Raw genomic sequence first — 23,277 nt, 5'->3', positions numbered from 1 at the left:
GCTCACAGAGGAGTCCTAATTCCTGCAGCCTTCTGCTGCTCCTGAATGCTCTTCCCTGGGCTCAGGCAGCAGCAGACCAATCTGGGGGACAGGGTCTGAGCTCAGGTCTGTGCTGCCTGCAGGCTCAGCAGGCAGCTGGGATGTCTTGGTCTGTGTCAGTGAAGAGTTACTACTGCTGCTCTACAGGATGCAGAGGCGGGTGTAGCCGCGAAGATGAGCTTTTAAAATCTAAGCCAACTGTATTCTTTCAAGGCTACCCATAATTAAATTTTAATTAAAAAACCAACCCATTTCAAGAATGTAATACAGCTCCCAAGTTACCTGAAAAGAAAGTGCAATCTAGTGCAGTGTGCTTTCACTTTCCCACTCTGTTCCTCTCATTTCCTTTTGATTTCTTGTGCTTCAGTCTTTGTCCAGGTATTGCTGGTATCTGCTTTGTCTGTGGAAATGAAATACCAGGAGGAATTGCACTTGGTGCAACTGGTGCACATTTAGGGGTTAATTCACCAATGGAGCAGGCTGCCCTGGGGAATCCACGCACAATGGAAAAGGAGTCAGGTGCCCAAGCCTGGCAAGTTCAAAGAGGAGTTGTCCTTAAAAAAAAAGCTAAAGGAAGAGCACAAGGGACTAGGAAAAACTGATCTTGAACCTCCTATGTCCTCCTGGCTTGTGTTTTCATGCACAGGGGTGAGCGGTGCCCAGGTAGGGCTGGCAGGCTGAAGAGTAGAGATTTGGAGCTGGGTTTCCATGCATCCTTGAAAAATACTTCTGCTACTGAATATGAGGGAATTGTAAGGCCACCCTTCAGCAGATGCTTCCCAGTGCGAACCAGGTCAGTAAGTGTGCTCTGACCCTCCTATAAACTGAGCTTTGCTGAGCCAGATGGGTTTGGGGATTTTTACAGGACTTAGATACGACCTGGTGGCCCCTGTGGTTGACTTTTGTCACCATCTGGGGATATGAGGCCTGCAAGCAACAGGGCCACTGGTAAATAACTGGGCATGCACTTCCTCTGAGGCTGGAGGGAGGCAGAATGGAGATTATCAAGGACCTTGGGTGTAAGTAAACATTAGATCTAAGTGAACAGAGCAGCAATCTGATGCCCAAATTCCTTGAAATGCCCAGCTCCAGGAGCTGGTCCAGCTTCCTCTGGAGTTAACAGGATCTGCAAGGGGTCCTGCAAAGGCACCGCAGTGACTGATGGTACCAGAAAGACTTGGAAGCATTTCAATCATGTTACAGCAGACTGTGTGCCTGCCTTTGCCTGCACTCAGGAAAAGTACAGAGGAGGTATGTACAACTTCATATTATTTCACTGTATTTTCCAGGCTGGAATAAGAAGTTTGAAAACAATTCATAAATTTACAGTTTAAAAAGGATCCTAATTATGGTTATAATATTCATCCTTTAAAACAACTCACTGAAAAAAATTTGTAAATTTGCTACCATAGAAATAAGAGTTCTTGAGCTCACAGAATGTTGATACATTTGAGCATGCTTTTATGAGCAAAATAATAAACAGGTAATTCTGCTGTGGCTTGGGGCCCTATCAGTTCAACTTCCTAAGTCCTTTGGGACAGAGCCTGTCTACCCTTATTTATGTAATAGTTCTAATGAGTAACAGACCCCATGATGACAAATGCACCAAGACACCTTAAGAGAGGTTGAGCTGCAAAAAAAGAGCAGGGTCCCATTCACATTTTTAATAAACAAACACATAAATCATCATAGTAAGAGATTTACCCCTGGGGGTAATCCCAAGGGGAAATAACAAATTTTCTTTCTTTTGGTTCCCTGCCTGTGCTGTTTCCCTTGCATCTCTGGAAGGCATCTGCCTGAACTGGGTTTTCCAGCAGTCAGAGTCTTTTCCAGACCATGACCTGTCCCTGTACATCCTGCCTAAACTTATCCTTCAGTGGCCTTCAAAAGGAGCACCAAACACCTCTTCCTGCCTCCTTAAAGAGGAGGAGTGCACAGACAGGAAGGCACTGGGACAGATGGACCTTGAGGAGCCTCTCTACCACCAAGAAAGCTCCTGCCTCTTGGATGCAGCCCCTACCATACCACAGAACCTTAAGTGTGAGTCTGTGCCAGCTGGAAACACATTACAATCATCACTGCTTGTTTCTGGCCAAACACATTTTGATAAAAGCTGTGACATTTACAGTGTGATACAGACCAATGTGTGATGGTTTATCTGCAGCTATGATTTCTTTTCATCAGGAAAAAAGATACATTCATCACCATAATTCAGCTAGCAGGCTCAGGTGTGCAAAATCTCAAATTTAAAGTTGGTTTTCCAAGGGTAAATTCCAAAACATTTTGCACTGCTACAAATTTAAAAGAAAGCAAAAATGATGGCTACTCCAAACCCATGCAAAACAAAGTAAATAGAGTAAAATATCTATATAAAACTTCATGGAAATATTTTCAAACATTTCTAATATTCCTAGTTTTTTGTTCATCAGCTTGTTCAATTTATTCACTGACCAACCTACTACTCATGGTCTTGCCTACAACTTTCCAGTAAGTTTCCAAGAGAAGGCTTCTCAGAATATAAGCTTAAGTTTTATTACTTGCTTGGAATCAGCAGAAGCCTTTCTATTATCTTCACAGTATAGTAGAGAGAATTTAGAGAAATGATCCAGAGCTGTGCATGCATTTTTGGAAGAGGTTTGCAGCAAATGCTCTGCACCCACTTGTCGTGCTAAACTACACACTCTAGACCAAGTTTGCTTTTGGCTCTTCAGTGGTTTGGGCTAGCACAGGTTTAATATGGCTTGAGATGGTAGCAGCAACAGCCAAAGGCCACTTAATGACTTAGTATCAACATTTTGGGGGAAGCCAGCTTCTGGGGGAACTCCAAAGCAATGCTCTTCTTCTGTACAACCTGCACAGTCAGATCTGTGGGAAACAACTACAGGGTTGGGGCCCTCAGAGAATTGCAAGATGATTTGCATGAATCTCTGCAACAACACTGCAGAGGATGCAAATTTAGGACAAAAGAGAGCCTACATTCATTTTAGTGACTTTCAATGAGAAAGTAAGGAAGTAAGCATTTTTGTGGTGATGCAAACATTTGACACCAGAGGTGCATACCAGCTTCTCTTGCATTAAACAAAGTCAGTTCTGAAGATGACAATTGCCTGTTTTCTGTTATTCAGTAGGTAGGAGCAGTCCTGCACACTTTAACACGGTCCTTGATAATCCCCTAACTTTTAAGAGTTAGGTGGCAGGTGGTCTTCCAGACAAGCCTGGCTAAACCCCATATTTGTAGGAGGGGAGTTCAGCCCATTCCATCCTCTGCCACTGAAGTCAGTGGGATTACTGAAGTGAAGCACAGCCACCCTAGAGCTGGTGTGACGACAGTCACCTACGTCTATGTCATACAGAGGCCTGCTACGAGGAACCGCTGAAGAGCATTGAGTACAAGGCTCAGGACTGGACCCAGACTTCAGCAAACTGCGAGACACTGGTTAGCCAAAACTTACCAACCCCATGTTTGAATCTGGAGCGCAACTTGCCTGCTTTATGCCTTTTAACACAGAGTTTGGGTTCAGGCGCTGCTCTGAAGAAGAACATCTTGGTTTTGACACCGTCCTAGCCATTTACACCATCCTTCTATAATTGCACCAGATTCTGCATCAAAGACATCCAAGTCTCACTTAAAACCCCCTTAGGGGAAAACTGTAACATAATGGTAAAGATCTCACTGCATATTAGAGAAAACTTATAAAACCCCCAGAAAGTAAAATGCTGAACACCCAATGAATACCAAGGCTGTCTCTGAAATGTAAAACTTCCCAGTAGCTTACAGTGGGAACTCCACCCTAACCGCCATTTTATTTTTATTTAAGAAACAAACAGAATTCCAAAAACTCTACCTAGAATCACTTGTTTCTGCCAAGCGGTTGTTCATGATGGCCAGAGCCCCCACCCCCGCAGAGAAACCGTTCTGTCTCGTATTGATGCAAACATTCCTCGGGTAGCCGTTGGCTGTCTCGGACAACTGCTTCTGCAGAATGGCCAGGGAGACTTTACTGGACGCCGTGAGCTCCCTCATGGAGATCATCTCTCCAGAGAGCCTCCTGCCCTCGGTGTCACTGTCGTACTGTCCGTCAGCGTCCGTGGCGACGTTGTGGCGGCGCAGGCGGGCTCCTGGGGTGATGGCGTTGCGACGGCTGAGGCGGGTACTGGATTTATGGCACTTTGGGCAACATCTGCATTCGAATTTTTTCAACACCCAGTTCAAAATTTGTTTGATTACGATTGAGATGACATTAAAAAGGGAGTATATGCAACATACTCCCATTAATATAAACATGAAGTTCCCGAATCTGTATAATCCCTGATGCTGGTACACAGCGTTTTGGTTGCTTACCAAATCTCCAAAGCCGATGGTGCTGAAGGTGACAAAGCAATAATACAAGGAGTCAACGTAGTTCCATCCTTCCACTGCCGTGTACATGGCGGAGGCGCAGCAGGAAAGGGCGATAGCAAAAATTCCCAGGATCAGCATGACGTGGTAAACGGACGGCTTCCAGCCCACGAGGCTGCCCACCCCGGACACGGCTGGCCCCCTTCGGAAGTTGGGAGGTAGGAGACCACTCCTTCGCAGCTGCCTCTCGTAGCACGCCTTCATGATAAATGCCAGGAGGGAGATGATGCGCTCCAAGAAGAGGTTGAAAAAGAGGATAGTCCCAGCACACCCAAAAAGGCCATAGACAATGAGGAACACTTTTCCAGCCACTGTTGCTGGTGTGGTCATTCCAAAACCTACGGTGTGGAGATAAATGGGCAACGTTAATAACACAGGTTTTTATGAGTAAGCTCACGATACATGTACCTTAACAAGGCTCCCATCTCACTGGACAAAAGGAGTGCTATCTCTAAGTCAGCTTAGGCCAACATGAAACCGAGTTTGGTGAAGAAAGAAGAAGGCACCAAAAGGTCAACAAGATGACTAAAACTCAAAAGTGAGCAAAAAAATTCCTTGCAAGATGAAAGGATTATTATCTGTATTAACAGAGCAACACCACTTGAAACGCAGGTAGAAGACTCACTGAGCCCAAACCTTTTCAAGGTGGGATGAGGTGAAGAGGCCATTTCCCTGCTCCCACATGTGTCAGCCATCATGACCTGATGGAAAATTTAAGTTCTCTGCTCACAAGCTGTAACACAGTGTAACATTTTTGTTATAGGGGTCTGATTATAACATTCCCACTGAGAAGATGGAAGTTTTCAGGTTGTGTAACAAGAAAAAAAACCCCAAACCACCTCCCAAATATTGAATACTGTTTTAAAAATAACAGCACTTTCAAGCCTTTTCCAAATCCCAGCTGTGACTAGCCCACCTGGTGTCATCACAGAAGGAAGGAAAAGCCATCACGCCGCAGAGCTGCCTGGCAGACTGGGGGCATTGGGAACTTGCAGATGGATAATTACAGTAGGGAAAAACACTGCTGCACAGAGTTGAACAGAAAAATCAGAATATATAAACTCTGGGAAGATCCAGCAACAATATTAATTCAACTCTTCTTCATATGAATTACTTATTGTAATATTACTTATTATTATAGCATTCCTCATACACGAAGTTTTAAAAGTAAGCAGAAATGCCTTGTAGCTAACAGATGGTTAAATAACAGCAAAAGTGAACTTAAATTTGCATGCAAATAAATACAGTAAGTTTACTCCATGTCATTTGATGATACCAGTTATATTATGAAAAAGATTACATACATTTCACATCCTATCTCAAGAAGAGTCTTCTGAAACTCAGTTCTGCAGGTATTGGCTTTTTTCTGCTATTCTTCCCTGTGAAAACACTTGGTGGCTCAGGCAAAAAACATTGACAGGATTGAGGTGACTGCTTATGTCCCAAGAATAAATAACCGCATCTAATCTAAATGAAAGTTTTGTGAAAAATCCACATACCAAAATTTCATTGCTGTATTGTTCCACCAAAATACCCAGCAAGCAATATATTCAAGGAGGTAAATATCAAGACCAGACAATATAAACAGAAGTTTGTGAAGGAAAAGTATAGAGCATAATGAAATCATTACAGAGCATAATGAAATAATTAAATCCAGTTTATTACCACTAACACCTTTATAAACAGCAACAGGATAATATTGCCTATATACAATGAGTTGAGATTGCTCCTTGAAATCTCTTTATCTATTTTGGCAATGGCTGAATTTTTCTGGCTAGTTTATCTGTGTTCCTTTCCTACTTTGTTGATAGAGAATTTCCCATTGGTTGACAGAAGAATGTAAATGCTCATGACAAGTAAACTCAGACATATCTTTTCAGTGACATGAAGATGAATGAGGGAAGAGGTGGTCCTACTTTCACAACAGATCTGGCAGGCTCAGAAACAGCTGTGTGCCAGCACATCAGCCCATACCTCATAATGTGAGTAACCTGATCTAGTGAAGCGTGTCCCTGCCCATGTGAACAGATAACCTTCCAGGTCCCTTCCAACCCAAACCATTCTCTGATTTTATGATCACAAGCATCACTGTAAAAAGAGTGCTTTGTGTAAAAGTCAGTGAAAAACTTGCTTAGTATTACCAGAAAATATTACCAAAGAGGTCATTGCTTTCTGGACCCACTGTCTTCTCTCCATTTTGCAGTGTTAACAAGACCACCTTTAAGCAGACCCCACAAAGCCTGCCATGGGCTCTGGGAAGTTCTCAGTTCCTTCTTCTCTGCGGGATGGACCTGTTCTCTGAATTGGGCTGGCTGGTAGCAGGTGTCCTCTCATTTAATGATGCATATCCAAAGTGCCTGGTCCTCAGAAGGAGCTGGGGAGCCTGTTGTGGTTGCCAGCTAGGGATACACAGCCAACTTGTTATGGAGAAGGCATCTGTTTGCCTGTGCCTTGTCAGCAAAGCACTTAAACATGTGCTTCACAGCAAGCATGTGAACATCACCATCAAAATAAATGGGTTTATTGTCACACATACGGCTAGACACATTTATTAATTAGGAAAAAAAAAAAAAGAGATAGCAACAGTTTGGATCAAGCTGTAAATGCGCTGAAGCCTTTTACTATTTTTTGGTGATCATTCAAGAGAGGTGATGAAGTTTTATATTTTTGATGCTGTTTGTTTCATCAAAATTTTTCTGAAGCAAAATGCTTCCAAAATTCAGTATGTAGCTAGGCAAGGTGAAAGGGCCCATCACAGCAATGAAAAAGCTAAGAAATAACATAAAACAGGCAAAAAATGAGGCTAGGCAAACACTGAATCATTTAGGTTGGAAAAGACCTTTAAGACCATTGAGTCCAACTGCTACCCCAGCACTGCCAAGCCACCACTAAAACACATCCCTTGGGTCACCAGCTGGCTGAGGGAAGCAGTCATGGGCTCTGTGTGCAGGGTCTTCCCCTGCCAGCTGTGTTTGTCCCTCGGTGCCACCCCCAGCACGAGGAGTTGGTCCTGGGATGTTCTGTACCTCATCTCTGAGCTTGGCCCCCGCTCAAGGCTCAGAACACCGTGATGCCTGCATGGAGCAAACTCATCCAGAACTGCCTATGCTCCCAACACAGTACAGGGAAAAAGCACAACAGGGCTTTGTGCTTTTCATGGCCCTGAGACATATTTCACAGGTGCCTTGGGGTTGACTTTGTGTGGCTCAGAAGCAATATCTGAACCTCCCTCGTGCCAATTCTGCCCCAGCACCTCAGATACAAGCTCTATGGCAGCATTAATTTCAGCTGGTTGATATTTCTCCTCCCCAAAGAGAATTAGCAGAGATGAGCTGATAAAAAACTCTCTTCAGCAGCAGCCTCTCACGGTTAAGTGCTGGCATTTAATGAGACCCTCATCCTGACTTGCATAACAGGTTTGTGGTTACAGTTCTGCTCATCTGGAGCTTTAAATTACTTAAGCTAGGGATGGATTCAAGAGGCAGAACAGATGGACAAACTTGTGACATATGCTTCCTGTTGCTCTTGCTTTCTTTTCTTTTACCCACTTTCTTATGAGTAAGAGGTGGCTGATGCCAGAAGACAGAAAGGAATAGCAGCTTTAGTACTTGTGAGCTCTTCTCTCAGTCAAATTACTTTGGCAATTACCTTGTCTCACTACATTTTGAGATTAAAGGGGGTAACAGTTTTGCAGTAAAATACGTATTTACTCAGAGATGCAATAAAGTTCTGGTCATTTCAAAAACTGAACACAAGGAAGTCACAGAAAACAACACAAGAAAGGGCATAATGTGTCCCTGCCTCTTTCAGCCACCCTAGTTCTCCTTATAAGCCATAGGCCTTCACTCACACAGCAGGTCAGCACACTGGAGCAGTCATTTGAAATCCCAGAGTGAAACAGCACTTAGATCATCAGAGCAGCATCACCTCTACACCACTATATAACCATCACGTAGTTATATTCAAGGAAATCAAAAGAAACTAAAATGGTTGAAAATAACTTTTTAAACAAATGGTTCCACAGAGACAAACAACAGAAACAACTATAACCAGAATGCTGCTTCCAGAAGGAAAGAAGTTCTTGTAACATAAAGGCTAAAAGAATGGGGTTACAGAACACAGAGAAAAAAAAGAGCTACCAATTTTAATGTTTTCCTGCTTCCTGTCTTTTCTGAACTTGCTTTACTTCATAGCTCTCCCATTGTCCTGGCTGGTCTTGACTGACACATAAACCATACTATACATGTAGATAGGAACCAAACACCCTACTCTGAATCCCATGTTTGGGTTCTGGTGCTTCCTTCCACCCTTTCCCACCTGTTAGCATTTCATCATTATTTCCCCTGAGAATCATACCTGTATATTTTACAACTGCCTCTTATTTATTCTCTAACTCCTTACCACCTAACATCCAGAAACAGTTGCCTTGGATACAGGGTCACAGCTCAGAGCTGACAAAACTGCTGCATCCAGAGATTTTTCCCAAGGAATCGGAATACAAGGAGTCAGTTCTTCCAAATGGCTCTGCATTTCCAGACTACAAATTAAAGATGTACTTTCCCTTTAAATCTTTCTCAACCTGCTTTACTAAATACCCCACTCTGGGCTCAAACAAGAAATTATTTTAGAGCTTTTCTATTGCAAAGCCTTTAATCTAGAAGTTGCTGTAAAATCCCATTTGATCTTATTGAGATTACTATCTGCAAACATCTCCTGAACAGCAGAGCTCTGTCCAGCACTGGGTGAATTAAGATCCTTTAAGTTGGACCTGTGCTATTTCTGAACAAATGAGATACAACTGCAGTTTTTAGGGCTGGCCTAACCTGTATCATACACAAGCTTGCAGTCCTTGGTGACCCATGTAGTGGGGCAGATATTCCATGGAGAAAACACTGAGTGACCATGCAAATAAGGACTGACTTCCATAATCATTCTCTCTATCCATTCTCTATCCAAAAAAGAGCACCATGATAAGCCTAATGAATGTAGTTAAAAACCACCCATGTCTCTGCTGGTGCTCCTTGTTTCATTTCCACCTGTGAAACATCAGTCAGGTGTTTGAGACAACTGCTACTCAAAAGGAGCCACTCTGGCAGAACAGAGCCAGGAGATGATTAATTGAACTTAAAGGAGTTTCAAAGAGCTGCAGGTGACTATTACAGGCTTTCTACAATCCCAATTTTATCTACTTACACACAGTGGTGATCAGGTTATTGGTTATCCAAAGTGCTGTGATGCCTGAGTGACCAGTGAACACCAGAATCAATCACCCTTGGCACTCCTCTGCTGGCCATGCCTTAAACCACAGGCTGAAAGGTCATGGCCAAATATTCATTCCTCTTTGATGTATGTTGGTTTTAAAAAGAGTTAATAGAATTGTATGGGGGGTGAGGAGGGGACTCCAAAACCTAAGGAGAGGCTGCCATGTGTGAAACAGCCAGAGCAATGTATTTAGGGTGAAGGATATGCCAGACTGAGAGGACTAAGGGTGAGGTTTGACCTCAGAAACCTCAATTGTTGCCACCTTGATGGGGTCTAAGGCACTGGGGGTGATCCCAAAGAAACCTCAGGGAAGGAGAGAGGAATAACCTCCTCAAAACCTGGCTGCTCATGAATGTTTAACTTCTCCTCCTTGCAGCAGGTTTCCCAAGAGTGTTGTTCTAAGCTGACACCTTCTAGATGAGCTTTCCAAGAAAGATCTTCAGTCTCTAGTGGGTACTCAGCAGGCACATTCATCAGCTCAAGTGGCTTAACTTTTGCATGTTTGAGTGATACGTGGCCCTTAAAAAGATAAACACTGGGGCTTCAGCTTCACCACCACCAGCAGTATTCCTGCTCTTTTCACTCAGCAGAAGTAGGCAAGCTTTTTTCCTCAGCTGTACTGCAAGCTGCCCTTTCTGGTACAGCCTGCAAAGGAAGTGCACACCAAAGACCAACCAAACAGGTCCACCCTTGCTCACTACTAAAGACAAAACCCAATAAATACAGAAGGAGGTTTGCTGAAGTTGCTTTGGCACAGAACCAAGCCAAGGGAGAAGAAGAAGTGTCTCTAAAGCAGTTTTATGCCTGGCTGGGGCCAGCTGCTCTTTTTACACCTTGTACAAGCAAATGGGGACTGACTTGTGCCAAGCCATCAGTGCTGCCAGCTGAGCAGCAGCCCTGGCCCAAGGTCTTGCTAAGCAGCCCCCCTGAAGAGGGAATATGTGGGGAGAGTCTCAAAATCTTTGGCAAGCTTATGTTCAGTTTTCTGGCTAATCCTACCTTGGCAGAACATGGTTTTGAATGAGGGAGAGGGAGCCCCTCCTAAAAGGAGATAGTGGAGAATAAAGCTCAGAGGATGAAAATCAGGAGCGAAATTCAAACTACACAGAGAAAAAGAAAGTCAAGACCTACAAACTGGCACTATTCTTGCTGAATTGACTTTAAAGGGATGGACGTGTCCTGTGGCATGACAATCTCCCTTCTCTATTAACATGCTGTTCATAAACTTTTTCTTTCAGTACTTAAGGTTTTATTGTTCTTATAAATAATATAATCTTCTTGTCTGCTAAACTCTTGGGGCCAGTTTACGGTTTACAATCATAAAAATCAAGACTGAAATTATTTTCTTCATTTTATGCTGCCTTTCTTGGGCAAATCTTCAGCAAGATGCCACTAAATGTCCTCCTGTTTTGTCAGTTATCCTGCCCCCTTGGCACAGCCGAAGCACTCTAATGGCTTGTTAAAACAGAAAGAATATGGGCTAGTGTTGCCTAAATTAGTCCTAAACCACCTCACAAAGGAGAGCTTCTAGAAAAAGATGGGAGCAGGATGTTCTTTCCTTTGGGTGCAGCCTGTCTCCTTGTACATTGATTTAAACTAGCCCAGAGCTGCTTCCTGTGGCTGCCTCCACACCTGATCACTGCAGGCTCCTGTCTCTGGCTTGTTTTCTTTTCTTATCCTAACAGCTGGGGAAAACAATTTTGCTATAATCTTCTCTGAAATGGTGGTGGTGCTAATAACAGAAAAATATATCCCACATGCTCCAAAGTTGTTTTACTGTGAAAAACCCTCCCCTTGGCACTACAGGCTTAGGGTCTTCACACTCTCGCATGCTCTAACAGCTGCCAGGGAGGGTATCAAACCCATGCTCATGATCCATGAGTGTGAAGAAGCATCTGCCTTGGCTTACTGCACTGCCCAGAATCACCTAAAACACAGGGGTTTCTGCAACACCACCAGACACAGGAAACACCCCTGCACTTAAAAATACTGCTTTAAAAAACAAAGAGAAAACAAAAGCATGGTAACCAGGAAAAACCAGATGAAGTGTGGCTCAGTAACCATGGATATACACAACAGTGGAGCTCATGGACCCCAAGAATCACCAATTCCTTCTTGCTCTTAAGATGTGTCCAATATCTGAAGCCATACTCTGCCACCTCCTCTGACCTTCCTACAGTCTTCATGCAGCTGATGATTCTAGGTGAATATTGTTCCAAAAGTAGATTTCTGTTGCAGTCATAATTTTTCATTTTTAAAGCTGCTTCCATTCTTATTTCCCTATGTGTTTTTGAGAATGTTTTTGTGTGGATGATCGTGTATCTAAGCAACACCCTAAGAGAAAAAAAGCTTATGCCCTGTCATTTCAAACATTAGCATTCACACATGCTTTTGCTGTTTATTGAAACCTGCAGTTGTATTTCAGATGCTATGTACACCCAAGGTTGAGCCTTTCTTTTTTTTCTGAACTCCAAGTGAAAAAGAGTAATGGCATCCAAATTTTGTTATATTCTTGAGATATTATTGGCTTCCAAAGAATACTTGCACATGAACTGTCATTTCAGTGCCAGTACATCTCACAGTACTTCTCCTTTCAAGCTAAGAAACAGCATTATCTAGATTTCACAAGTGATTTTGGGTCTGTGTCATATTTCCCTGCATAAGAAGTCTGACAGAAGAAGATGTCACTCGTGGGCTTTCTGAGCCTTACAGATGGGAAAGGTTGTTCAGTGGTTATATTGTTGGCTTATCATTTGACTGGATTAAACAACAGACTTGTGGCATATTTTTTCTTCTGCCACTGGTGTTTGTGTAGGTAGGTGTTCAGAGAACATCTGTTTCTTCATAGTTGTCTCAGCTATTCTGCTTTACAAAGAGTTTGGCTATAAAGATGTACCCAAGGGATAAAAAGGCCCTAAACATGAAAACATCCTTTCCACTCCTAGGCCTGGTTGGTTTTTTTTTGGTTTGTGTTTTTTTTTTTTTGTTTTGTTTTGTTTTGTTTGTTTGTTTGTTTGTTTGTTTTTGTTTGCTTTTTGTTTTTGTGGGTTTTTTTTTCCAAATCTCTGGACAAACTTCGAGTTACAATTAAATGAAAAAAACTCTGATAAACCTACCTGAGCTTCTTAATGATTTAAATATACCTTCAAGGGTCTCTTATTTTAAAAAGTTTCAGCTGAAAGCAAAGAGCAAATTCTCAAGTATCTTTTTGCTCAGGCAGCTCTTCCAATCCATTCACGAAGGCACAAAGTCCCAATTTTAAGTTACTGTAACAGAAATAGAGGGTGACAGGACTGCTGACTAACCAGTTATTTCCCATTTTCTACTTCTTCATTTAACTCTTCCTTCCTCAGTAGGCATTTCCCTTGACTATTTTTAAATTTAATGACACTGAACAACTCTGCCACACCACCAAGACAATTTTGAGCTTATATTTTATCTGAGATTTTCCTGGTCCTGCAGCTCTGCCAGTAGCAGCTTTTGTAAACTAACAAATCATCATATCAAACAGCTTGTTTCTGCCTCTCTTGTGAAAATCCCAGCTTGGGTTTAAGACCTTTACACTGCTGTCACTCCCTCCTATCTCCACCAGGCTTAAAGCAGACCTGACTCCACTCATGCACATTGAGCATGAGTGACACTGTGTTTTTTGTTTGCCCTCAGGAGAGAAATATATTGCTTCCAAATTCTCAGGCTAAGCAACAAGATGACAGAATATATAATGATGGATAACCAAAGACATTTTATCTGGCTTTAACTGAAATTTACTGAATTAGTTTCTCACTCCGCTCTTGCATGGACAAATTTCTTCTAGCTGCAGCTTCTGCTGTGATTAAATTTGCCTGTGTAAAACTTGAGAATGATTGTGAAACATTTGGCCAATAATTTCTAAAGAGGAAGAAGCTGCAGAGGAACAAGCTCAGAAAGGTTAAAATCCAGTGAGGACTTGCTGTGGGGCTACAACTGTTTTCAAGGCATTACTGCTCCTTTCATGCACTTATTATGGAATTTTAAGTACAAGCAATAGCAGTGCCTCACTCAGAATAAGTAATCCCGCATGTTAACATCAAACCATTCAATTTCTTACCTTATTCCACTCCAAGGCTTTAATTACTTGTAAAGGCTGCTAATGCTTTGCCTTGTCTAATGCAATTAGATTTAATTTTCATTCTACTTCTCATTTGATTCAAGAAAGATGGTACTGAAACCTTCCCATGTCTAGGTGTACCAGCCAGTGCCATCAACAGACCCACTGAGCTAAGGGGGATGTATTTTACATGGCAATAACAAGTGCATCTCTTTTATAAACCTGGTGTGCCAATAAAGCACCTAAGGTAGGATCTCCTAAAGCTCTGCAGAGTGGCCTGCTATTGACTTCAGCAGAAATAGGCTATTGAGGAGGTATTTTATTTGTCTGGATTGCTATGCAATTGCCCCTTGGAATATAATTCTGTTTGTTACTAGAGTGCTTCTATTCACAAAAGGTTTTTATTGTCACTTCAAACATTTATTGTGCTCAGGAGGACTTTTCACATTTCAAATGTTCATCAGCATGAACCCTAATTTTTGCCCTTAAACATCTTTTCCCAAAATGCCCTAAGATATGCCCTTGGTGCTGACACACTACAAAAACTGTCTCTTTTGATATAGGTAAGCAAGGCTTATTCAGATCATGGCCAAAGGCTATGCTTTCAATACTATCAAGCTGTTTCAGTCTCAAAATTGCATATGAAATGTTCCCAGCTGCTCTTCTGTTGCTCTAACCCTGATGCTACTATGGCAAGAGGCAAAATTCTCATTGACTTAACAGCTTCAAAGATAAGGTAATCCTGCATTCATTAAAATAAAGAAATGACATTGTATTTTCCAGCACACCGCCAGCAGCAGGTAATGTTACATGAAGTTAATTGTCAACAGAACTACCCTGTAATTGTTTTCCTCTTCTCTCCACGATGAAGAGCAATTAAAGCTTGTATAAAAACAAGACAGTGCGCTGGCAAAGATGACCCCGTGGTACAAGTGAGAAAAAAATATGATCTGTGTCAAACTGAAGACAATCAGAGAAGGAGGAGGAAACAAACCAAGAAAGAAATGAGGGTCAATAGCAGGATTAACACTAGGGAAAGGGGATGAGGGTGATGAGGAACAGAGAGAAGCTGTAAAGCTTTACTTCTGACTTCTTTGGTAGTCCTTAACGTGAAAGGCTGTAAAGACAGCAAACAAATATTTGAAAGTTAATCAAGCAAACAAATCCCCAGTAGAGAAGGGCATACTAACTGGAGGAAGGCAGGAGAAGCTGGAGAAGCTCAGGCTGGGAAAGGCAGGTGAGCAGGCAGCAGAAGAGAAGCACTACGAGAAGGAAAGGGGGAATATCCCCAGGAGAACAAAGTGGGGGAAGGCTCCAGGGACTGGCAGGGCTCCATGGGAACACAGGCCATAGAGTTTCAAGCAGGATTTGGCTTTATGAGCCTGCAGCAAACAGGGCAGCTGATAAGCCCAGCAATTATGATCCCTCACAGCTATCGCAGGCACCATCACTGGTTCACAGGGAGGCTGCTCGCTAAGAGAGACGGACTGGCTGGAGCCACACGTGGATGGAGAGCTGTCAGAGGGTGCTTTGGCACACCAGTGTCTGCTCTGCAATCACATCTACAAGCTCTTGTCAATGCTTAGGGAACTAAAAGAGAGGTATCTGCAGGACTATCACCGAAGACCAAATGGAATGTTCTGCTAAGCAGGAGGTACATGTTCACCAAGCAGGCACTGCTCCTTCAATGACCCCGAAGGCTGCAAAAATGGAATCCATGATTACAAACTCCAGCTGGTCTTTGTTTTGAACCTGAACCAGCACCTCGTAAGGCAGTATAAAATCTCCCCATGCTTCTGAGATGCTGGACCATATCTCATGTAACACTGGGTAAAATTTGGTTTTTGGATGAATGCTCGACAAGGCTGTGGTGCTTGACATTTAATTTGGAGACCCCACATTTCAGGGCTCCAGCTGAGCACCTCAAACTCCACAGCCATGGCAAAAACAAGTGCAATTTGTTTGTCCTTGACTTCTCCATCAGTTACTGATGTTAGTATTTTGAAACATTTAGCTAGGGGTTTATATTAAAGAAACATCTGAACATTTAGATTAACTAACCTGAACTGAAATGCTCTGCAGAGATCATTCCGTTTGGATGGCCAAAGCACAGCGAAGGCTTAATTTTCTGTGGCTGGCATAACCCTACAGGGGCAGGCAAACCCTAAGAAGCAGTGACATTAAAGTAGTATTTTTCACAATTTTTTTTTTTTTAATTTTAGAAAGGGTTTTATTTCAAGTATTTGGATTTCTCCCTCCTTCCTTCTAGAATAAAATCACAACAAATTTAGGATCAAAATTATTTAATCACGACCCTTCAGTGGGGACTCCTCAAGTCACCTGTGTAATTACATGGATGTATTCCAAGTAAAGATTTATGTGGTTGCTCTCAAATACAAGAAAGCAAGCTGTGATTGTAGATTACTTTTCTGCCCAGAACACCCAACCTATGCCCACACACCTAGGAAATTCCTATCAGTGGCATCCAAAAAGTTAATACTCCCATGCAGCTATGGCAAGCAGAAAACATTGCTATGGTCACAGTACTTCATCTGAGGAAAATCAGTGTAGGATCAGAACTCTCCACAGAAATATGCTGACCATTGACCTGCTGCCCTCTGAGCCTCTTGCTCTCTGTTCTTTATCGAGATTACCCGAGTGAGAAAATAACTCAGAAATCCACCGGCACATTGATCAAAGCATGGCACGCACCGGAGGAATCAGATCTGCCTGAAACACCCCCTCGTTCTGCCTGCAGATTGTGTACAGGATGGCAAAGACAAATAACCTGACACTGCAGCTTAATAACACTGCTGGCTCTTCCAGCTGCTTTCTCATTCAGTTTTGTTTGATTATTTCTTAACTTTAAGAAGGTCAAATGTGGAGGCAACTCCCCCCTAATCTGAAACCTCTGCAAAAGCTGCCTGTACAAGCCCCAGAGAACTGCAGAGCCCTGAGGAGGTAACGCTGCTGCTTATCAGGTGCACACCCTGGTGTGGCTGTCACCTTTTGGATGGGCTGGCCCCATGGACAGCGAGGCTGCCTTCAGGGAGAGCAGCGAGCCAGAACAAAGAAGATGGGACAAATAGACTTGCCCCTTAAACCTTCAGAATATCTTGGTTATTTGTGGGATTTCTCACCAAATTATCCTCTGTAATGCCTGATCTCACAGGCTGCTCTCAACCCCTGCAGTCCAACATCTCACCCGTGCTTACTGAGCTGTCCAAATGTGCTTTGCACAGCGCTTCCATTAATTTATCACCTCCAGAACATCTGGACCGACAGATATTCTCACAAGACTATGATACAAGGCCAGAGGGTCTTTTGGAAGTGAGTGGTTATGGTGCTTAGGTTGTGGAGCACAAGCTGAAATGCTCTGCTGGGTGGGCTGGTCCCTACAGAGGAGCCAGAGAGAAGAAGGTCTAACCCAGCTGACATCCCAAGCAAGGAGAAAACAGCTGCCAGAGCCAGCGAGATGGCAGAAAACACAGAGTGCTGTGTCTGTTACTTAAGAGCAGAGGATGCCCCCATCCCTTTGGGTGGAGTTGTCAGTCCACTGGAATACTGAGTAATTTAACAGGATACCTCAGGGATAAGACAAGTATGAATAGTTCTGCTCACTCCTACACACTGTGTCCCCAACACCTGTAACCCCTGCACAGCTGTACAGAGAGAAGATCCCTGCTTCTTTTCTTCCCAGGGGTATTTCTCAAGCACACATAACCCGGACATGTTCCACCCCAAAATAATCTGCCCACAGTAAAGGTGCTATAAAAAATATTTTATTTTAAAAATCACTTTTATATATCAGAGTACTTCACTTGACCTCATTTTTTCATGCCTGGTATGGATTTCTATAAATCAATTCTATCACTTGGTTCTTGAAACATGTACTTACATATAAGAAGCTTAGAATCCAATTTAAATGGGTCTATGTTACAAAATGTTTTACTATACAGGCACCTAAGATTTATTCTAACACTTAAGAGAGGAAAGAAATCTGGGTACAAAGTCTAGACTGAGGCAGAAATCCAGATCTTCAGGCATTCCAGAGTTGCCTGGTGTGCTAGGCAGAATAAATCTCTGCTACCAGAATACAGGGAAAGCTAGGACTGATTATACCTGCATCTGTAACACTTTACCAGGGAGAAATCTGGTCTGAGTTATACTTTTGTTTTCAGTCTTTAACAAAGTGCTGGGTACATTGGAGGGAGGGAAGGAAAAAACTCAACTGAAAACCAAAGTCTGCAGTCAGTTAGACCAAAAAATCAAGAATAAATTTCACCTAGCTGCTCCTTAAAGAAATCAGAGTAATAATAATAATTGCCTAGAAACCCAGTACCTTTTGGACTGCAAAATAATGACTGAATAGATGGTGTAGTTCCACAGCAAGCAATCAGAAGTTAGACTGAAGGATTTTCTAACATTGCTCTGACCAGATGTGTCTAATGAAAACAGACTCAACATTTCATTATTCAAACACAAACAATACAGTAATAAAAACTAAATGCCCAGAGTGCTATCAAGAGGGTGTTTTATGGACTGCAAGCTACACATTTTGTGGGCTATTCAGGAAAATGCTTTAAAATTAGAATTTCAACTCTCATTTCTTAAAGACCCCATTAACACGTTTCTCACCAAGACTGTTTGATTGTGTCCCTGAGGATTTAGGGAAGTGCAGAACTGCAGCCAAGGAGGCACCTAAGAGAGGGGAGCTGCTTGGCTCTGCGAAGGGCCTGCTCCAGGAGCATGGGTGGAACAGTTCTCTCCCAGCCCGGCTACTCCTAACCCTTGTGTTCACAGAAGGATGAAGAACTGGAGTCCTTCTCAGCTCAGCTCACACAAACTCCAGGAGAACTTGCAGCCCTGTGCCTGGATGACTGCATTTCAATGCCTGCATGAGAAAGACTTAGTAGTTTTATTAAAACTGCTGAGAACAGAGCGAGGGCTTCAAAAGACATAGCGAGATTCCTGCGAGTTGGAATCCTCTAGAGATGAGAAGCTGAGTAACCTGTGGGTGATTTACCCTTGAGAGACACTGAGTATACCTGCTGCTTGTTAAGCAGTGAGTAAGGAAGATTTCCACCACCTCGCTAGGATGGTGGTGTGTTTAGCTGGAGTAATAAAGTTGCTTTGACACACGTAACTGATGAAGCTGTGGAGGAAGGAAAGCTGTTTTGACTCTGCATGTCTGGTAGTTCTAGGCAAGGCTGGGTAAAAACAGCATTCTTGTCAATTAAGCATGACATGAAAGCAAATCAAACTGCTCAGAGCCAGGATAATCTGGTGTGTGAGCAGACAGTGGAATCAAAGGTAGTCCAGGTGGGTAGGTACATAAATGAGCTGGCTGGGAGGATAAAAAATGGACCTTGAAAGAATGGCTTTGGAACTGCTCACTCAGGTGACATCTCGCTGCCCTGCCATTTGGTTTCTCCCGTGCTGGGACCACGAGCCAGACAGCTTTGTGCACGTTTGAGTAAGAGCACAGCGTCGTGTTTTAGTGGCACTAGTTAATTCACTGGGCTTTTTTGCTTTTGCTGGGCAGAACTGCCAAAAATAACCGAATACAACTGTGTGGTGGAAGAAACCCTGCTGCAGCTGAGCTCTTCGTGGGCTTTGCCTCTATGAGCTGCAGCAGCTTGAAGAGGCACGTGAAGAGAAGCACTGAGGCGGAGGCACCAGTTCCTCTTCATCTGCAGGAGCTGTACACGTGCAATGTACATGGTGGAAGCCATTCCTGGATGGAGCACAGCAGCCTCGGGGTGTTGGGACTCCGGCAGACACTGCTCCTGCCAGGCTGTGCGGTTTGGCACCCCCAGCACAGCAGCTCTGCCACGGCCTTTGCTGTGCCCACAGGCACAACTCAGCCTGCATCAGAGCAAAGCCTGGCTCTATGGCTCTCTGAACTCACACCAAGTACTCTAAGCAATCCAGAAGTAAGCACTGCCAGGTAGCATTCCAAGAGAAGGTAGGACTTGGGGAACACTTGTCAGAATCCAGCCTTTGATGCACATCACAAAAAATCCCCCAGTCTTCATCCCTCACCTTGCATGTGAGATGTGGCACTACTGACTCTAAGGAGAAAGGACTCGGCTGGTGCTACAGGAATATGAGAAACACAACTCTTCGGTCTGCCATTTACACCTGTCCAGACCCGGCAAAACCCCTGCTGAGTTCCTCAGTTCTTCTGCCCAGGTACAAATAACTGCAGGCGGGGTAATAAAGTGGAGATGGAAACAAATGCCAAGTTAGAAGAAACATTTTACATTTCAATAACCTCAGAGAGGAGAAGCCAGAGTTGGCAGGGAAGCAATGTGTTTACACATCACCTGAAGATTTCTGTTTCTCACAGCAGGTGTAATGAAACAATGGGTTTGTTAAAAGATTAGCTTTTTTTGTTCACTCATTCTGATCAGTCAAAATCACCTCTTTTAAATATACGTTCCTGTGATGAAGAAAGCTTAATGCTTAATTAAAACAGTGTTTTAATGACAGGGCTACCAAATGTAATTGCAAAGCAAAAGTTAACTGGATTTTTCAATGCAAAGAGTAACAATACCTGACAACAGTGCTGTACTCACCATCACCACTCCATTATATGGATTAGTTATTGTTCATAAAACATTTTCCGTACCTAATGAATGTAAATGCAATAACGAGCTGTGAGTTTCTTCCTCTACAATAAACGGAAAACAAGACATTTATGCTCAGAAGACACCTGGCTTCTTACAGAACTTAAAAACTGGCAGAGTTAAGACCGCTAAGATCTTGTATTCAGGGGACAGGGTTTCCTCAAGCAACAGTCCAAGAGCAGTAGATAGCCACAGAGTTTAAAAAAAAAATATCCTCCCACCACAACTCATCATTTGCTTCACAAAGTGCCGCTCTTCCTAAACATCTATGGGATAGGAAAAACTGCAGCCGGCTGCAGCGATACACTGAGAACGCTACGGCTGGAACACACGCGACTTTGCGTCTTTAAACACACACACATCCTAACTTTGCCAGCAGTTAAAGCCGGTACCAAGGCGACCAGGCACGGCGAAAGCCTGTCTCTCGTTCAGCATCTCCATCAGCCCGCTACTGCCGGCCCCCGCGCCGCCTCTCCCGGTACCGAGCCATTGGCACGGCGGGCGCATCCCGGCGCAGGCAGCGCTACCCGGGCAGCCGCCAGCCCCGTTCGCTCCTTCGGGCCGGCAGAACGAAGAAGCCCAGCCGCCGGCAGCAGAAGTTTGCTGGGGAGGGACGGGGCTCCCGCAGCCGCGACGGCCGGCGCTCCTGCCAACCCGCGGGAGCAGCGCCGGTCCCCGGCTCCGTGCAGCGGGGAGGGGGGGATTGGAGGGGACCGCGGGACCGCGACCGCCGGGACGGGAGGTCGGCGGGGACAGAGCGACCCGGACGCGCTGCGAAGCCCCGGTTGCCACAGCAACCCGGCGGCGCCTCTCCCCAAACTTTGGTCGCTATAACGACGGGGCCGGGGCCGCGGCATCCCCCGGACGGGCGGCTCTGCTCCGCCGGGCCGTCGGGGCGGCGCTCACCTATGGTGGAGACGACGGTGCCCACGAAGTAGAAGGCGCCGGGGAAGTCCCAGCGGGGCCGCAGGGCGTCGACGCGGATGCCCGCGGCCATGGCCGCCTCGTAGCTCCGCAGGAAGGCGCGCAGCTCCGGCAGACTGATGTTGAAGATGCGGCTGAAGTTGTGGAGGGTCCGGTTCCAGCGGAGCTGCGCCGCCGCCTCCGACGGGCTCTCGAGGGCCGAGAAGACGGTGGCGCCGGCGCTCAGGTACGCCGCGATGAGGGCGGCCAGCAGCAGGAACCGCCCGTTGTCCTCGTTGAGGGGCGCCAGGCGCCGCCGGCGGCAGGAGCCCACCGCCCCCCGCGGGGGCATCATCCGGTGCGCGGCGCGGCGGGCGCGCGCCGCCCGCCCCGGCCGGGCCGCTGGAGCCGCCGCTGCCGCGCCCCCGGGGACCGCCGCGCCCGGCTCGGGGGAGGGATGGGGCGGGACGGGGCGGCTCTGCCCTGCCCTGCCCTGCCCTGCCCTGCCTTGCCCTGCCCTGCCTTGCCCTGCCCTGCCTTGCCCTGCCCTGCCTTGCCCTGCCCTGCCTTGCCCTGCCCTGCCTTGCCCTGCCCTGCCTTGCCCTGCCCTGCCTTGCCCTGCCCTGCCTTGCCCTGCCCTGCCTTGCCCTGCCCTGCCTTGCCCTGCCCTGCCTTGCCCTGCCCTGCCTTGCCCTGCCCTGCCTTGCCCTGCCCTGCCTTGCCCTGCCCTGCCTTGCCCTGCCCTGCCTTGCCCTGCCCTGCCTTGCCCTGCCCTGCCCTGCCCTGCCCGCCGCTCCCCACTTGTCCCCACTTCTCCGCTCCCACCGCGGCGCCGGCCGGGCGCGGGGGACGCGGCGAACGCGCTGGTCCCTCGGCATGTTTGGGATGCGCCGTGGCCGCTGCGGGGGTGGTTTGGCTTCAAAAGCTTTCCTCTACGCCCGGTGCCAAGAGGGTGTTTTTGGAGGGAGTTGGTGGTGGTCGGTGGAGCCGTAATTACTTAATTTCAGCCATTTCTAGATGAACGAAACGTTGTTTCTGATCTGACTCCACAGAGGTAGACCCAAGAAAATGATACATTTTGGGTTCGCTGCCAAATGCCCATTTAATCTTAGCTAGTGTCTGAAAAGTGATTTTTTTCCCTCCTAAGATGTTGGATTCTCTCTTTGCTGTTTGCCTTGGAACAAACAATGTAGCCTTTCTTATCCGTTATGCTGCAGTAAGAACTGCAGTCCTTTCCTGGGAGACTCGAAGTAAATAATTACATTCGTATTTTTAAAATAAAATGAGAATTCTCACTGATAAAGTATTGCAAAGAGGATGGGAGTGATGCCAGTCCTGCAAACATATGTGTAGGGGTTGATAACACGTGTAGGAAAGATCTTGGCTTGGAGGAGGAAATGCTCCCCACAATTTACAGTTGCCAGTGTCAGTCTCACTGGGATGGAAGCTTGTGCCCTGATTTATGTTTTTTTTTAGCCTAGGTTCGATTTTTTCTTTTCTTCTTCTTCTTTTTTTTTTTTTTTTCCTGTATAAAATATTTGCTGCCTCTTGGTAGCTACATGATGTCTTTTAGCAAAGGGCTATTTGCCATCACTAGAACCTCTCCATAGCTTCACACATCTATTTCTTATTTTGGATCTGAGAAATTTTGCTTTGCCATGAGATTTCACATTATTGGCAGTTATCTCTTGGCCACCACATCCATAGCAGGAGGACTTCCTCCCTTTCTAAGAGACTGTTCATACTTGTCAGGTGAAGAAAACGCCTTGGGTTTACACCAATGCTTCCTAGGAACAGAGTACTCTGATCAAAGTATGTTTTGATAGCCACTAATATGTCTAAACTTTGGGGTTTTGTCGTTATTGCTTTTGTGCTAAAGCATTTTGTTCAGTAGAGGTGAAAGTGTCTAGAAGTACCAAAGAAGATTTCCAATCTCCTTTTGTGCTCAAGGCAAC

General features: G+C 45.0%; 1 protein-coding gene across 1 annotated transcript; it reads right to left on the bottom strand.

Moving 5' to 3' along the window:
- Window positions 1–3,880: 3,880 nt before the first annotated feature.
- KCNK12 (potassium two pore domain channel subfamily K member 12) lies at window positions 3,881–21,677 on the bottom strand. The gene is made up of 2 exons (XM_041424151.1): window positions 21,326–21,677; window positions 3,881–4,776 (listed from the first exon to the last, which is right to left on the bottom strand). The coding sequence occupies exons 1-2, from the start codon at window positions 21,675–21,677 to the stop codon at window positions 3,881–3,883; spliced, it is 1,248 nt and encodes a 415-aa protein (XP_041280085.1).
- Between the last annotated feature and the right edge of the window lie 1,600 nt (window positions 21,678–23,277).

The sequence above is a fragment of the Onychostruthus taczanowskii genome, unplaced genomic scaffold, assembly GCF_017590055.1.
Source record: "Onychostruthus taczanowskii isolate IOZ18803 unplaced genomic scaffold, ASM1759005v1 scaffold80, whole genome shotgun sequence".
Lineage (NCBI taxonomy): Eukaryota > Metazoa > Chordata > Aves > Passeriformes > Passeridae > Onychostruthus > Onychostruthus taczanowskii.
The sequence above is the reverse complement of the archived record's forward strand: the minus strand, read 5'-3'. Positions and strand labels throughout refer to the sequence as shown.